General features: G+C 41.0%; 1 protein-coding gene across 5 annotated transcripts in view; it reads left to right on the forward strand.

Moving 5' to 3' along the window:
- RGL1 (ral guanine nucleotide dissociation stimulator like 1) overlaps positions 1–16508 on the forward strand; it is a 286254-nt gene that overhangs the window by 213846 nt on the left and 55900 nt on the right. For 4 of the 5 annotated variants that reach the window (XM_012444382.2, XM_012444385.2, XM_012444383.2 and 1 more), the window contains one exon: positions 14914–14991. The exons of the other annotated variant lie outside the window; for it this stretch is intronic. In XM_012444382.2, the coding sequence (XP_012299805.1) occupies positions 14914–14991 (78 nt within the window). The remainder of the gene's footprint in view (positions 1–14913; positions 14992–16508) is intronic. 5 annotated transcript variants of the gene reach the window in all.

Below are 16508 nucleotides of genomic sequence, written 5' to 3' on the forward strand. Positions count from 1 at the left end.
GACCAGGTTTCAGTCTTGATTAAATTTAACCAAAATGAGCATTCTGTGAAACACTTGGTTTTTAAATTGGTTGTTGAGACTTTTAATGTCTATAATTAAGAGGAAGCAATTATGTTGTATAAACTTGCCTATTCTGAAGATGAGCATTTGAAATATTATTTTGTCAGTAGATTGTGGTAGACTTGTTTATGGGTCTCTGACATAATTTAAAAAATAATTTCTTTTGGTTTCTTAATAGTAGCTTGCTTATCTGTCGTGAAATTAACACACTGAGCAGCTATTACAGCATGTGCTAATCATATAATAATCAGTCAAGAATGGATTGAAGGCAGATGCTGCAGTATTTAGTTCCCACCAGAGAAGCTTATTTGATGTCAAGCTTTGATTTCCCTTAAGACTTCCAGTAATGTGGCTTTTCTTAATATGGAACTGTTTGTTTTCTGGGATTTCTTTTTTATCTTTTGACAGTTTTTTATTCTGCTATAATAAGAGCCTTTTGTGATTGGCCAATAGATAGTGGTTTGAATTCATGTATAGCTAATTCCATGTGTTTGCGTTACCCCTTATTTGGGGTGATCATTTTCCCAAGGACCCCTGTTTTCTGTGCTTCTCAGTGTGGCTCAGAGTTCACTATAGACCACATTGGCTTCCTTTTAACCCAAGAGAAAGTTCTTGAATTGTGTGGGCTAGCAGTTTGTGTTGGGGCTTTGAAATTTTCTTTGATCTAACTTCAAACATATACTGACTTAGTTAAAAATTTAGCTGGGCGCAGTGGCTTACACTTGCAATCCCAGCACTTTGGGAGGCTGAGACAGGTGGATCACCTGAGTTCAGGAGCTCGAGACTAGTGTGGGCAACATAGTGAAACCCCGTCTCTACTAAAAATGTAAAAATTATCTGGTGTGGTGGCACGTGTCTGTAGTCCTAGCTACTCGGGAGGCTGAGGCAAAAGAATCGCTTGAACCTGGGAGACGGAAGTTGCAGTGAGCTGAGATTGTGCCAGCCTGGGCGACATACTGAGACTCTGTCTCAAAAAAAAAAAAAAATCTGTTCTCTCCACCATACCATTTAAACCTAAGTGTGTTAGATACCACTGAATATGCCCAACCTCAAATGTAGGGAGAAACCTACTTTAACTAGTGACACTCACTGAGAACCATGAAATGTTTGCACAAATATCTAGAGTTTTCTAAAGATAGCTGTCACAGTAGCTCCCTTTTGGGCTATTTCTTGAACTTTCTCTCTGTGATATGCACTCTGATATCAGAATTAAGCAGAATGGACTGAATGCAGTGGCTCACACCTGTAATCCCAGCACTTTGGGAGGCCGAGGCAGGCAGTTCACTTGATCTTAGGAGTTCGAGACCAGCCTAGCCAACATGGCAAAACCCCCTCTCTACTACCTTTTTTTAGACAAAGCGAAACCTTGTCTAAAAAAAAAAGAAAAGTAAGAAGAATGCCAACAAGAAGCAGAGTAGAGGTTAACTAGGTCTCCAGAAACCTTTGCCAAGCCAGTGATGGCACTCAGGTCACACTGTGGAAAGCACTGAGTAATCATCTGAATTACTCCCTTAATTTCAAATGAATTCTCCCAAATTCTCCCAGTGGAGGACATTTGGGTGGATAAAGGTTGAAACCATTTATAAGCACTATGTTTTAAGATAATCTAACTTAAATTTGCTTGCTTATGTTGCAAAGAGACTAATTCAATAGATCTTCTAACTTATTTCTTCTTCCCATGTTTGCTTGCCATGTGTTTTCACAGACTTTCTTATTTAGATCACTTATTTTACCCCTATGTATACAAATTAGAAAATTGTGGCTCAGAAACAGTCAATCAGTAAGTAGCAGAGCTAGAATTAAAACCTTCCCCTTTCTGACTTGGAATCTCTTTCCAAGTGTACAATATCACTTTCCTTGATTTGTTAGTATCATCTTTAAAGAAACTCTTTTTTGGAAATCCTTTTTTTTTTTTTTTTTTTTTGAGACGGAGTTTCACTCTTGTTGCCCAGGCTGTAGTGCAATAGCATGATCTCAGCTCACCGCAACCTCTGCTTCCTGGGTTCAAGTGATTCTCCTGCCTCAGCCTCCTGAGTAGCTGGGAATACAGGAATGTGCTACCACACCAGGCTAATTTTTTTGTATTTTTAGTAGAGACGAGGTTTCTCCATGTTGATCAGGCTGGTCTCAAACTCCTGACCTCAGGTAATCCACCCACCTCGGCCTCCCAAAGTGTTGGGATTACAGGCGTGAGCCACCGTGCCCTGCAGGGAATCCTTCTTAGCTATCCTTTACAGTACTACCTAAAGTGATTTTCCCTGGAAACTGCATTTCCCAAGGGCTCTTCCCTTCACACAGTTGTGAGTTCACTTGAGGATCAGTGCTCTTATTCATTTGTCTACTCAGGCTATATCTGTCAGCTCTTTATGCGTACTGTGTACTGTACAAGGTGCTGTGTGTCTGATGGTGGACAAACCTGCCTTCTTCATGCTGAATGTTTAGTGAGAAAGTCACATTAAATGAAACAGTGTGCAAATACATGTATGTAATTAAACTTGATAGACCATTGGGAGATAAAAGGTTCTATAACACAGACTTAGGATATTTTGGAGGGCTGTACCCACATTAAACTGGATGTTGGCCAGGATCTTAGGTGATCACTTAGATGATGGACCATAAAGGTCATTGTTGTGTCTCTGTGTTTGGAGTGTTTCTGTGTACTGAATGGGCTCAGGCCAAATCCCTGACCTCGATCAGCTTTTCCTGAAGGGTCAGGGATAGCAAATGAGAAACCATGGGTGGATTTAAGTAAGTATAGTACCACCGTGGGAAGAGAAACCTTAAGTCCATTCTTTATGTCGCCTGGAGTAGTAACATTTTCATATGCAAAACATGACGTGCCAATAACCAGCAGAATGCAGCTGCCTTTGTTAATGCAGCCAGTTCTTCCACAGCGTAGAGAGGAGTTGATCAGATATAAAGCTTGAAAAATTTTATTTATTTCCAAGGATTTTGTCATAGATGTCAAACAGACTTTTTCTTTTCAGAATTTTAGGATATATTATGGGAAAACAATTTTTCCTGTGTTTTTTTTTAGCCATGAGATTCAGGTTTAAGGCATATTGTATAATGGTTAAGAACATGGGCTCAAGAGTCAGAAAATTTGAATTTTATTCCAGCTTTGCACTCCTTACTTGCTCTGCAGTATTGGGCAGTTAATTTATCTTACTAGCTTTAGTTTTCCTCATCTATAAAATAATAAAAATAGCACTTAATTTATAGAGTTATTGTAAGGTTTAAACATGATAATGTAGGTAAAATTCTTAGTATAGTGGTTGAAAAATATTAAGTGCTTAAGAGACTACTATTACCTTCTTTCTTCACGGCATTTATTATTATTTGAAATTATCTTATTTATCTTGTTTATTTCTTGCCTGTCTTTCCTTCTCAGAGACCGTGTTAGTCTTGTTCATTGCTCTACCCTCAAAATGGTGCCTGCAGTAGGTACTTAGGAACTATTTGTCTAACAAATAAATAATGGTTATTATTATTCATGCCTATTCTAAGCAGGTGCTTTGAAAGGTTCAACAGTGAACATTGCCCAGGCTCTGCTCATGTTTAGTGGGAGAGACAAGTCTATAGACTCATGTCATCACTGTCAAGGCCATGAGGCTGAATGTGCATTGTATTTTTTTTTGTTTTTTGAGATGGAGTCTTGCTCTGTCACCAGGCTGGAGTTCAGTGGCACAATCTCGGCTCAGTGCAACCTCCGCCTCCTAGGTTCAAGTGATTCTTCTGCCTCAGCCTCCTGAGTAGCTGGGACCACAGGCGCGTGCCACCACGCCTGGCTAATTTTTGTATTTTTAGTAGAGATGGGATTTCACCATGTTGGCCAAGATGGTCTCGATCTCTTGATCTTGTGATCTGCCCGCCTCAGCCTCCCAAAGGAATGTGCACTTTAACTGAAAACTTTTTTCCCCCTGGGAGCTGGTAGTAGTAAACCTTCTATAAAAAGCCCATTATGCAAATCCATTCAGTTTTCAAATGCTTTCTTAGCATGAGAAGCTGGTAAGTGTTTTTGAGATGTATACGATATGTTCCAAATTACTTTTTGTTAAACCTCACTTAAAAATAATTGAATTTTTTATTTAGTGCTGGAATTACACTAGGTAATTGCCAACTATTCCTAGATTTATGCTGTCATGCAGTGCTTATGTTCCTGTACTTCCTTTTCTTTCAGTAGAGGCAGGGTTTCTAGTATCTTTCCTCTGTTTTTCCAGGTCCAAAGAGAGGAAGTTGTCAGCAGAGAGAGCACTGGGAAACGTACTAGAAACTGAACCCACATGAAGGGTCTCAGAGCATCTTCAGGTGACTTATGGTCCCAGTGTCACCTCTAGGGTCACCAGCATCTAGAGGTGACACTGGGACCATAAGTTACCTCTAGGTGCTGGTCTCTTATAGTATTAACACTCATGAAATCTTGTTACTATGAAACTCATAATTTGATTTTTTTTCTAAACTTTTTGTTTGTTCTAAGAGTTATTTATTAATGTTTAACTTCCATCACTTATATAGGAAATTTTAAAACATAATTTCATACCATTCTCTTAATTAATTTTAGTAACCTCCCACAGGGCCAAATGGAAACTAGTAGAGAGGGTCACTCATTAAGTCTTTTGTGCCTCCCCCCAACCCCCCATGCATGGAACAGTTGAGATTTATTGGTTGGTTGGCTCCAGGATGTGCATCCCATTTATTTGATAGAAAAACTTTCAGGAAATCTTAACATTGCTTTGTTTCCTTTCCAGCTTAGCATACAGTCATATTGAATATCCTGACTAGGGTGAGAATTTCTTAGTAAATGAAGGCTGCTATTTAAGATTTTTGTTAGAACAGATGAATTTAAATAGATTTTCTCTAGGTCTGGATGTTGATGACTTCCTAGGCAAAAAATTAAAACCAAACCAAACAAACAAAAAACAAAAAAACATAAAAACTTAGATGGGGTTACACACACACACACAAACATGCATAATATATACATATATATATGTTAAGTTTTTTTTATTTTTAAAAAGGTAGATTGCTAAAAGATAAATTGAACTTAGATCTTACTCCCTGCAACTATGAGAAACATGACATTATTGGTTGGTAGAAGAGAAAAGAGGATTATAAAAAGGGTATGAAAATCTTCGAGTATGAAAATGGTTATAACATAGAAAAGAGCATTAAAAACTTTGATAGGGAATGCCCTTCATAAAAGGTCTCAAGCTCTTGCTCAGGCTCAGGTGGAGAGAAACAGTTTAGCTCAGAAAACAATCGGAGGTATAACATTTATAATAATTTACATATCCAAAGATGTCCACATCCTCATCTCTGAAACCTGGGAATATGTTAGGTTATATGTAAAGGGGAATTAGGCTGCAAATGGAATTAAGGTTACTAATCAGCTGACTATAAAATAAGGAGATTACCTTGGATTATCTGAGTGAGCCCAGGGTAATCATAAGGGTCCTTAAAAATGTAAAAGATGGGCCGGGCGCGGTGGCTCAAGCCTGTAATCCCAGCACTTTGGGAGGCCGAGGCGGGTGGATCACGAGGTCAACAGATCGAGACCATTCTGGTCAACATGGTGAAACCCCGTCTCTACTAATACAAAAAATTAGCTGGGCATGGTGGCGCGTGCCTGTAATCCCAGCTACTCAGAAGGCTGAGGCAGGAGAATTGCCTGAACCCAGGAGGCAGAGGTTGCGGTGAGCCGAGATCGCGCCATTGCACTCCAGCCTGGGTAACGAGCAAAACTCCGTCTCAAAAAAAAAAAAAAAAAATGTAAAAGATGGAGGCAGAAGACAGAGAAAGAGATATGAAGATGGAAATAGGATCAGAGAGATTTTATGTTGCTGACTTTGAAGATGGAGGAAGGGGGCCTTAAGCCAAAGAATGCAGGCAGTCTCTTAAAGCTAGAAAAGGGAATTGAATGAATTCTCTTCTAGAACCTCTAAGGAACATAACCCTGAAACACCTTGATTTTTAACCCATTGAGACCCATGTTGGACTTCTGACTTACATAACTATAAAATAGTAAATTTGTATTGTTATAAGCCACTAAGTTTGTAATAACTTTTTGCAGCAACACAGATAAGAAACAAGGACTTCTTGTCAGAGAGATTGACTCTGAAAAATCTGGTGGCCATAGGCTCAAGGATGTTGAAGGTCGGCTGTCCACCTTCATCTTTGTTCTATTCAGGACATCATGCCCTGTTCAGTTTTGGTCCACACACTCAGCTCCAGGAAGCATGGCCAGAGCCAGAATGTGACAGACATTGTTGATATTTTCTCCTTCTAACTATGCCAGTTACATTGGATTAACCAGAAAAAATTAATCTGGTACTGTTTGAGAATTATATCCAACCATGATCACTTGAGGGAAAATCGAAATAAGTTCTCTTTCCTGCTGGCTTGGTGGTCTTTGGTAAATATGTGCTTTTGGCAAGTGGACCCACTGTCACCTACCAGCACTATGCGAATTCTGGATAGGAACATGTGGCGACTGCAAAGCCTTAGCTTAGGGGACGACATTGATGCTTTTGTTAAAGTAGACTCTAAAGGGATGCTGGCAAACACTTTGCCGCAGATCATAACCAGGCTGGCTTTCTTTTCTTGAAATAGGATTTATAAGACCTAAGAGAAAAAAATGTTGCCATGAAGTAGCTTGTTTTTTTTTATTTCACTTGGCAAAGAGAGGCAAGGACATGCAAATATCCTTTTTTTTTCTTTTTTTGGAAAAGAATATAAAATTGCCCAGCAGGTTTTAAAAAAAAGTGTGCTTACATTTGGAAACTACAAAACAAAACTGACGAGAAACTGAAATGTAATGGGTGGTAACTGAGTAGGGAACTGGACACTTAGAAATTCAGCTTTGATCATCTAAAGCAGTGGTTTTGACCATTTTTCAGCAGTTGGTGGGAGGGATCAATCACAAACCCCTATAAGAATGGACCCCTGTAAAAACTATGGACCTTCTCTCTAGAAAAAAGAGAACCTCACAATTTTTTTTCATTAAATTTAGGGACTTCCCAGACTTCTGTAAATTCATCCAGGGACCCTGGGTTATGATCTCTTAGGCAAAGTGCCCCTAGCATGGTGACAGGGGATACATAGGTGGCCATTATGAATCAGAGACGGGCACTGCTTCTAGCTTTATTATAACTGGAGCACAGATCTTATGTGTGGCTCTGAAAAGTAAACCAATCAATTTAACTAAATGAAGTTACACTTCATGGTTCATTCAGGTAAATTTAATGGTTTTAAAAGTATCTTGGGACATCTAAAATGGGAGGATACTGGCTGCTTTGAGTTACTTTTGTTTTTCATATCACTTTTCTTTTATTTGAAATTTTTTTTACATTTATTTTTTGTGAACTTAGCCCTTAATAATGCAGTCAGGCCCCCAGTCCTGGAGAACACAGTTCTCTTAACTTTGGCCCCTGTTAAAGCTGCCAGTAAGCACCCATTTAGATGGATTGATATTATGTTGAGTTTTTGTAAGCTATAGGAGAAAAAGAAAAGTACTCTTGAAAATGAAAGGATGTGGTGATAAGAAATTCATATTCATTGTATTTGATGTTACAAAGCATGTTTCAGCAGATTCTTGAAGAGCTCTGCAATAGCAATTTTTTGTGGTTGGGGAAAACTGAGCCACAGACTTGTACTGATTCATTAATAATGTATTAATTTATCTTAAACCTGAGACAAATCTAGACTCATGAAGAGTCTGAGTGCTGCCTCCTCTACCCCCATCTACCCATTTCCTCTGTTGTCTATTATTGTAGCCACAGCCATTGCAGTATACTAATAAGCTGTGTTTGCAGTTGGTGGTTTAGCACTGTTAGGAACTAGAAGTAGAAGGGAGTAGCTACTGATGAGCCACCAGGCTATGAGTGCAGGAAACAGGCCAGAGAAAAGAAACAGATGACAGAGGCTTGGAATGGAAAATAGAAGAAACCTAATAGCAAGAGCGTGAGAGCCAACACACTTAAATAATTTTAAATCTACATGAGATATATGTTGTGGCAAGAGAGACCTTTTTATTTTCTTTCCCTTGGATGAATAGTGTCCTTTTCTTGATCTCCTCTTTAGACAGTTGTGGGTTAAGGACTGGAAGTGAAGATTATTCTCCAGGAAAATGTTATAGCATTTTGTAACTGTCAAGTGGGGCAGGAATATCAGGTACATTTTGCTGTTAATTCTGCTTTAAGTATCAGCGACTTATGGGGATAATGTGGACAATCAAAGAACAAGGAAGGCACAGTCCCCTTCACAGCAAAGGCCTGCAGGGGAGGAGGGCAGCTGTTTTAGGGTCTTCTAGCTTTTTCTAGTCATGGAAAAATGGCCTAGAGAACTAACCCTCTAAGTGGAAGCACAGTATAGAGTTCTTGGCTCAGTCTTGTTGGCCCCTTCCTTTCCTGCAAGAGAACAAGGAGTTTTTGCCTTGTTGTTTTTGACCTTTATCTTTCCCCTTGAATAAGCAACTTCACAGTGGTAACAGGACCTTTCCAAGGTAGGCTTGGTGGCCGTGACCCAGCTCTCAGGTCAGACTTGGCAGAGAGGTGCCTGCCATGGAGGATATTATTCAGAGTAATTAAAACCACACTTCTTGCTGATCTGTGAATACAGTCCAAAGTCTTCACTAAGGTTTTCACCAGACATCTGCAGACTATTTCACCCATGTCATTCTCCTGAGTCAAGGTCAGCTTCTGAACATTTTTTTCATGCCCGACCTGTGTTCTTTTGGGTCAGTTACAGAAAAATGCCTAAGATGTTCTGAGGCCAGCGTCTATTAGAAAAGATTCCCAGGGGTCCTTGAGTCAGCAGCTTCATGTGAGGTCCCTCTTTCCTTTACTTCCTCCTTTCTGTTCTTTCACCCTCCCCAATAAAATATCTCCTTCCCTACTCTTCCCTCTCCAGCCTTTCTTTTATTCATGGTAGAAGAGGGTATGTATTAATTCATTTAGCAAATACTTATTACCTACTTTGTGCAGGCTCTGTTCCAGACTCAGTAGAAGTAGCAGTAAGCAAGATAGAAGAATAAAACTAGAGTCCTTGCCACGGCCTACAAGGCCCTCAGGATCCGTCCTTATCATCTCCTTGCCCCCGGCCCCTTTTTTGTTTTTGAAATGGACTCTCGCTCTATTGCCTAGGCTGGAATGCAGTGGTGCAATCTCGGCTCACTGCAACCTCTGCCTTTTGGGTTCAAGTGATTCTCCTGCCTCACCCTCTTGAGTAGCTGGGATTACAGGCAACCGCTAACCTCACCTGGCTACATTTTTTGTATTTTTAGTAGAGACGGGGTTTCACCATGTTGGCCAGGCTGGTCTTTAACACCTAACCTCAGGTGATCCACCCGCCTCGGCCTCCCAAAGTGTTGAGATTACAGGCGTGAGCCAACACACGTGGCCTCCGTGCCTCGTTTTCTATTCGTGCTCACTCAGCTCTGCCCCTCACTGTCCTCTTAATGTTTCTTAAAAACCTCCTCCTGCCACTGTTCCAAGGCCTTTGCAGTGGCTCTTCTGGCTGCTTAGAAGGCTCTTTCCCTGGAGATCTGCAGGGCCCACTTCCTAACTTTCTGGAAAGTTTACTTAGGTTTCCCATTCACATTGGGCTAGTGATTCAGAGGCAGGTCACTGAATTCTGACTGTCACGGCTAAAATCCCTGCTCCATGAATTAGTTGTGTCTTTCAGATCATGTTACTTAATGTAAGCCTTTTTGGCCTCATTTTTCTCATCTATTAAAATAGGAATAAGAAGAACACTACTCTATAGAGTTATAGGAGAACTAAATCAAGCAGTCATGTAAAGCCCTTAGCACATGCCTAACATATAGTAAGTTCCCAATAATTATTAACTGCTATTTTTATTGGATTATTTGCCCAAATCAAGTAGAGCCTAAGAGATTCTTCAGGATCACTCCCTTCCTCACCAGACTAGGAAGGGAGTGATTCTGAAGAATCTCTTAGGCTACTGAGACTTTCCTGTTGGGGAGCAGAGGTTAGAAAGGGACCCCATTAGAGAGACCGTCCCTGGGGAAAGCTTTATCTAAGGGTTTCTTTGAACCACAAATATACCTGGTCCTCTCCTTCAAACACATATTAAACATTTATCTTACCAGATAGGCTCCAAGGAATTACAGACATCCCCTCTGGAAATAACTTTTTTGTTTAAATATTAGCAACCAGTTAAACATTATATTGACTTTTTAATTTCTCTTTTCTAGTACTTTTTAGATTGCAGTAAATAATTGCTTAAGGCTACACTTTAGGAGACACTTGCAAATCTTTCTTTTGCCTTGTGATAACAGGAGAAAACCATGTCAAAAGTCATTCTGACAATTTGTATTTTAAGTTTTATGAGTTACCATTTAAAGAAGGGCAGTTACTCATTGGTAAGCCTTCTTAAGATATTGGAGCTTTGATCTTAAATCCTAGGGAGGCTTTGCAGAAATTGGACTCAAAATTGTTGACAGGTTTGTTGGTAGCTATTCTATGGCCATTAATTAAACACACACACTCATACACACACTTTATTTACTACCTGGGAATAAGTGAATTGAACTTGACTTTGATTTCTGATTGGAAGCTATGAGAGGGTCCAGGGAAACATCAAAGGAACTGTCTTAATCTAATAGGACTGACTCTCAAAGGACCTAGCCTGAACATTGAAGAGTTCTTGATTCCAACACTGGTGTAGTTTCTTTTCTGTAAAGCACTAATTCTCCTTAATGATAAGAAAGTTGCAGGGATTGCCTGGCATCTTGGCTTGTGCCTGTAATCCCAGCGCTTTGAGGGACCAAGATGGGAGGATCACTTGAGCCCAGAAGTTCAAGACCAGCCTGGGCAGCAGAGTGAGTTCTCATTTCTACAAAAAATAAAACAATTAGCCAGGCATGGTGACATGCACCTGTGGTCCCAGCTACTCAGGAGGCTCAGGTGGGAGGCTTGCTTGAACCTAGAAGGACGAGGCTACAGTAAGCCATGACTGTGCCACTGCACTCCAGTCTGGGCAAGAGAGTAAGACCCTTTCTCAATGGGAAAAGAAAAAAAAATAAGAAATGTGCAGGGGCAAATAATCATCTCCATCCCAGTCCATTAAGTTCCATAGGGTTACAGGCTCTTTCTTTTATCTCACTTCCAAAAGACTCCTTTGGAACAGTGTGCATACTTTTGTTTTGCATTTTAATAGTTTATACCTTTAAGATCTCAACTTTAAATCTTAAAACTTTTTTTCCTTTTTAATTGTAGGTTTTTGGAATGATCACAGCTGTCTTAAATCTTCTACGCTCCTAAGCTGTTAGAAATGAGGACTTGACACATGTAGAAGCATAAATAAGGCTGGATGCTGCCTTTGCAGAGGCAAATCTGAACCTAGTAGTTGGGAGGTCCATTACTGCATCTGCTTCTGAAGAGAGCACTCACAACAAGTACCCACCGCATGCCTGTTGGGTGCCAGCTCTAAAGGGTAGTGAGCAAAAGAGGCAAACATCCTGCTCTGCTGGAGCTTATGTTCTAATGGACAATTTACACAATAACAAAATGAACTATACAATATATCAGAAGGTGTCAAAAGCCATAGAGAAAAATAAAGGAGGGAAGGGGCTGATGTTACAGTTAGTTTGTATTTTAAATAGAGTGGTCTGGGAAGCCCTCACTGATAAAGTGATACCTGAGCAAAGACCCAAGGAGCTGAGAGAGTGAGCCCGTGCCACATGTATGGGAAGAGGCAGCAGCAGGCACAGATTCAGAGTCAGGAGGATGTGCAGTGTGTGGGTGGAGCAGGGAGGAGGCTGGTGAGGCTGGAAAGGGAGTGAGGGCTGAGGAATTGTAGGAGGCGTGAGAGGAGGTCTCGGCAGATCATTTCGGGCCTGTGAGACACGTAAGACTTTGGCCTTTTCTCAAAGTGAGATGGGAGTCATAGGAGAGTTTCTCTCTCTCTTTTTTTTTTTTTAAGAGACAAGGGTCAGGCCGGGCACGGTGGCTCAAGCCTGTAATCCCAGCACTTTGGGAGGCTGAGGCGGGTGGATCACGAGGTCAAGAGATCGAGACCATCCTGGTCAACATGGTGAAACCCTGTCTCTACTAATACCAAAAAAAAAATTAGCTGGGCATGGTGGCACGTGCCTGTAATCCCAGCTACTCAGGAGACTGAGGCAGGAGAATTGCCTGAAACCAGGAGGTGGAGGTTGCGGTGAGCCGAGATCGCGCCATTGCACTCCAGCCTGGGTAACGAGAGCGAAACTCCGTCTCAAAAAAAAAAAAAAGAGACAAGGGTCTTGCTATGTGTTCCCCAGGCTAGACTTGAACATCTGGGTTCAAGAGATCCTCTCGCCTCAGCCTCTTGAATAGCTGGGATTACAGATATGTGCTATCATGCTTGGCTTTTTAGGGGAGGGTTTTGAGTGGAGGAGTGGCATGATCTGATCTACACAGAGCAGGATTGCTGTGGCTGCTGGGCAGAAGCTGGGGACTAGTTAGGTGGCTGTTGTATTGATTTAGGCTACACTTGATTTACACTATCCAAAATAGTGTAGTTGGAGCCAGGGTGGAAGCAATGGAAGTGATGAGAAGTGTCTGGATTCAGGATATGTTAGGAGGGGAGAGCAAAAGGATTTCCTCATGGGTTGGGTAGAGAAGAGTTGGTATGTCTGTAAGATTTGAGCCTGAGCAACTGGATCATGTGCTCTGCCACACGTGCGTTTTTATCCACGGCCCTTACTGATCTCCAGGTTATTAACAAGCAGTCACTTTGATTGCGAACCTGTAGACACTGTGGTAGCCAGGAGAAACACCTCTGTGGTCTTCTGAGCCATTGCAGATGGTGCCAGGTTAGTTAATGAGACAAAACTTGGCTCACCAGTGTAAGTTACATAGTCTTTCTTGACACCATCTCATTACACGTTTGGCATCACATTCTGGGGAGGAACCGTGATAGGTGTTGGTGCTATCCAAACCTGCACCTCAGCTCTGAGTCTAAAAAATGCAGGGAAAGAGCAGAAGAGTAGGAGAAGCTAAAGCAAAGGGAAAGAGTAGAGAGATCTCGAAACTTTTAGTACAAACCACAAACCACTCTGAAAAGAAGAATATCGGGAGCAGCAAAATGTGTATCTTTCCCTGGTGTTTTCCCTTTTTATTTCTACCTTTCACTTCCCCTTGAAAGATAAAAAGATGTGATATTTCTGCAATAACTGGAAAGGGAATTATTGGACTAACATGGAATGTAACAAAAACAAAGATTAAGCCCCACATTTAGTCATTGAGAGATGGCAGGAGAAGAGTTTATGGATCCCTCTAGTCAGATACATGGAAGATACAGTGGCTCTCCAAGATCCCACTGCTGATTGCACCCACCGTATCTCTCCTACTTAAATAAACCACCAAGCATGCTGTGAGAGAGCACGAGGACACAGTTTACTATGATGTTGGCCAATGATAGAGCTGAAAAATCTCAGCCTGTTTGTTTATTAGGAATCTTGTTTCCCATCCTTGCCTTGCTCATGTGGGGTGGAATAAATCTTAATCTGAGTTCTTATCTCAGGAAGAGCAAAGGGTATCCCTGGAAGCCTTATAAATAGCAGATGCGGGACAGAATGAAGAGGAAAAGGGAGGGTGGAGACCAGTGGAAAATATCGGTGGGAGGCCAAGCAATCCATAAGGCTGATGAGCTAGAGAAAGGAGCAGGTGGATGGGTGAGCTGGTGTCTAAGGGCGCAAACTGGAACCTACCGGGATGGGATGATAGGGAGACCAGATGCACTGGCATTGGGTCAAACCAGATGGTGGGCTGGTATTTCTTAAAGGATTTGTAAGTCCTAGGAACAAGGAACCATGAGGGTACTGGGGCCTTGAGTCCCATCAGTAGAAGCCAAAGCATGCTCTTTAAAAATGTAAACTCATCAGTTATAGAATTTATCAAAACTTTGGGACAGGCAACTCTCTTGTGAAACTCCGAGGAATCTCTGGATTCTGTATTGATGGAAGGAGAAACTGAAGAAATAGTCTAGGCATTATAAGTTAATTAAAAACTCCTCCTTAAGAATTTAAAGTACATTTACTAAGTGTACATTCCAAACCAAACAAAACATGATCTATTTGTATGAAATAGGTTGGCTCCCATGTGGAGTTGAGAGAACAGCTAGCAGTGTAAGTAGGGACTGATGAATTATTGAGCAGATTTTGAGCTTGTAATGAGAAAACTTTTATAATTTCAGCATCTATTGCTTTCCTAAAAATTGGACCCTGCACCCCACCTCCCCAGCTGCTGTGTCTAGAGCAGCCTGGCCTCAGTAGAGACACAGCTGCTCTCCTGGTTGCTAAGACATGAGTCTTTTTCTGTAGCCCTTGTCTCTATCCCAGCCTTAATTTTAGGGTCCAGAGTTATTTCCATAATAACTATGATGATGGCCAATGATAGAGCTGAAAAATCTCACCCTGTTTATTTATTAGGATTAAGGGAGGCACGTCTCCCTTGCATAGACACAGAGCAGGGTTGGACTGGAGGTCTTGGTGCGCTGCAGAGTTCACGAGGATCTGCCTTCTTCTTATCATGTAATAGCCGGTTCTCCTGCTGAAAGGAAAACTCTAGTGTAATCTTAAAAAGTCAAATAAATGTTAAGTGTTAATATTAAGAGAACGTTTTAAGTTGTGTGATTAGTTGTTAAAAGTAGTGTGATTAGTTTCTGTTTAGAATATGCAGATGTATCCATTAAGTAACATAACACAGCATCGTTTTCAATGCTATTTCATAAATACGTCTTCCCTTAATTACTTCCGAAAAGTATAACTGTCACTTTGTAGTTGAAGTTGAATAGAGTGCTTTCCACCACTGACTGTTTTTGCTTGCTTGTTCATTATTATCTGTAAAGGTATGGAAACCTGACAAGCCCAAACTGTGAAGAAGATGGAAGCCAAAGTTCATCAGAGTCCAAAATGGTGATCAGGAAGTGAGTCTGCCTTTTCTTTGCATTCTAAACTGTCAGTCAAGACAATATCTTAAAGTAGTTTTCTAGAGGTTTTGATTTCTTTGAATGTTGCCATGATTTTTTTCCCATAATGCATCCAGAGGCTTATTTTTTGATTACCTAACAATACTCGTTTATGTATCCAGCAAAAGTATCTTAAGTAACCACTGAGTGCCCGGCACTGCAGCCTGGGCGACAGAGTGAGACTGCCTCAAAAATAAATAAATAAATAATCCAGAGCTTCTCTGTCCCATGGGGTGTTTTGAGATGAAATAGATTTTTGGGAAGTAGCAGTTTAGAATATTGTACCCTGGATGTGAAGAGTCATGTTCATTATTTTAAAGTCTCATTTGAATTCATTGTATACCAGGAACACTAATGTGAATGAAACTCCAAGCTAAACTGTTTTAAAGGGTTTTAGATTTTTAAACATATGAGGCCTTAACAAAGAACTTCACACAGAACTCCCCTGAGGGGTCCATCCTCTGGGGACAATGGTCCTTTCCTAAAGTCTCACAATGACTTGGTGGAAAGTTCGTGACCCTTTTCCTCAGACTGAGTTGCCTTTTAAAAAATTATGCCTCATGAAAATATGCCACTTTATCTTATAATGGGTTGCTCTGTCTTACAGATTCTGGAATGTTAAAATCCCTTCTTACTGGTGACCTCTTTCTTCCTTCCATTTCCCTTTCTTCTTTCCCACATCTTTTATTGCTTTTCGTCTCACTTCACTATTAGTTGTTGGCTCTCTTTTTCTGAAACTACCCTTCTCCTGATTATTTCTGTGCCTAGATAGGGTCACTGCCTTGTGTTTGGCTTTTTGAGAGGAAATCAGGGAAGCACCTTCTCCCATATGTTTGTAATGTATTGCAAATTTCCTGGTCATCCCAGACCTCTGGCATCTGACTTGCAGCAATGATTGAGGGCTTCCTGATAATCAGTAGATGTGTAGAAGGTGTGGCAGTGGTTCTCAACAGGGCGATTGCTATCCTCCAGAGCACATTTGCCAATGCTTGCACACGTTTTGGTTGTCTCAACTTGGTGGAGGGATGCTATTGGCAACTCATGGGTAGAGGCCAGCGGTGCTGCTGAACATCCTAGCATGTGCAGAGTAACTCTCCTCCACCCCCACAAGGGATGATCTGACCTTAAATGTCAATAGTGCCTAAGCAAGAAATGCTGCTATATAGTGTTGAGGCTCTAGTTCTCAAGTGAAACTGTCTTTATGAATACCTAACGTATGTAAAAATAGGAGCAGGCCTATTTGGAAATTTCTTTATCTGTGTCCCTTCTTAAAATTAGCTGAATCAAATGTGGAAGTGATCCAGAGGCAGCCACATGGCGAGGGAAAGGTGCTGGTTAAGGAGCCTGGAGAGCTTGGATTCTGCTCCTTCTCTATCACTCACTGTCGCTTACCAGTCATCTGACCTCAGCTTAATCACTTCACCTCCCTTCCTTTCAGTTTCTTCACCTGAAAAATGAGTGCTTGGAATAAATGC

The sequence above is a fragment of the Aotus nancymaae genome, unplaced genomic scaffold (genome assembly GCF_030222135.1).
Source record: "Aotus nancymaae isolate 86718 unplaced genomic scaffold, 86718_ANA_hifiasm-v0.15.2.pri h1tg000108l, whole genome shotgun sequence".
In the NCBI taxonomy this organism is placed as follows: Eukaryota; Metazoa; Chordata; class Mammalia; order Primates; family Aotidae; genus Aotus; species Aotus nancymaae.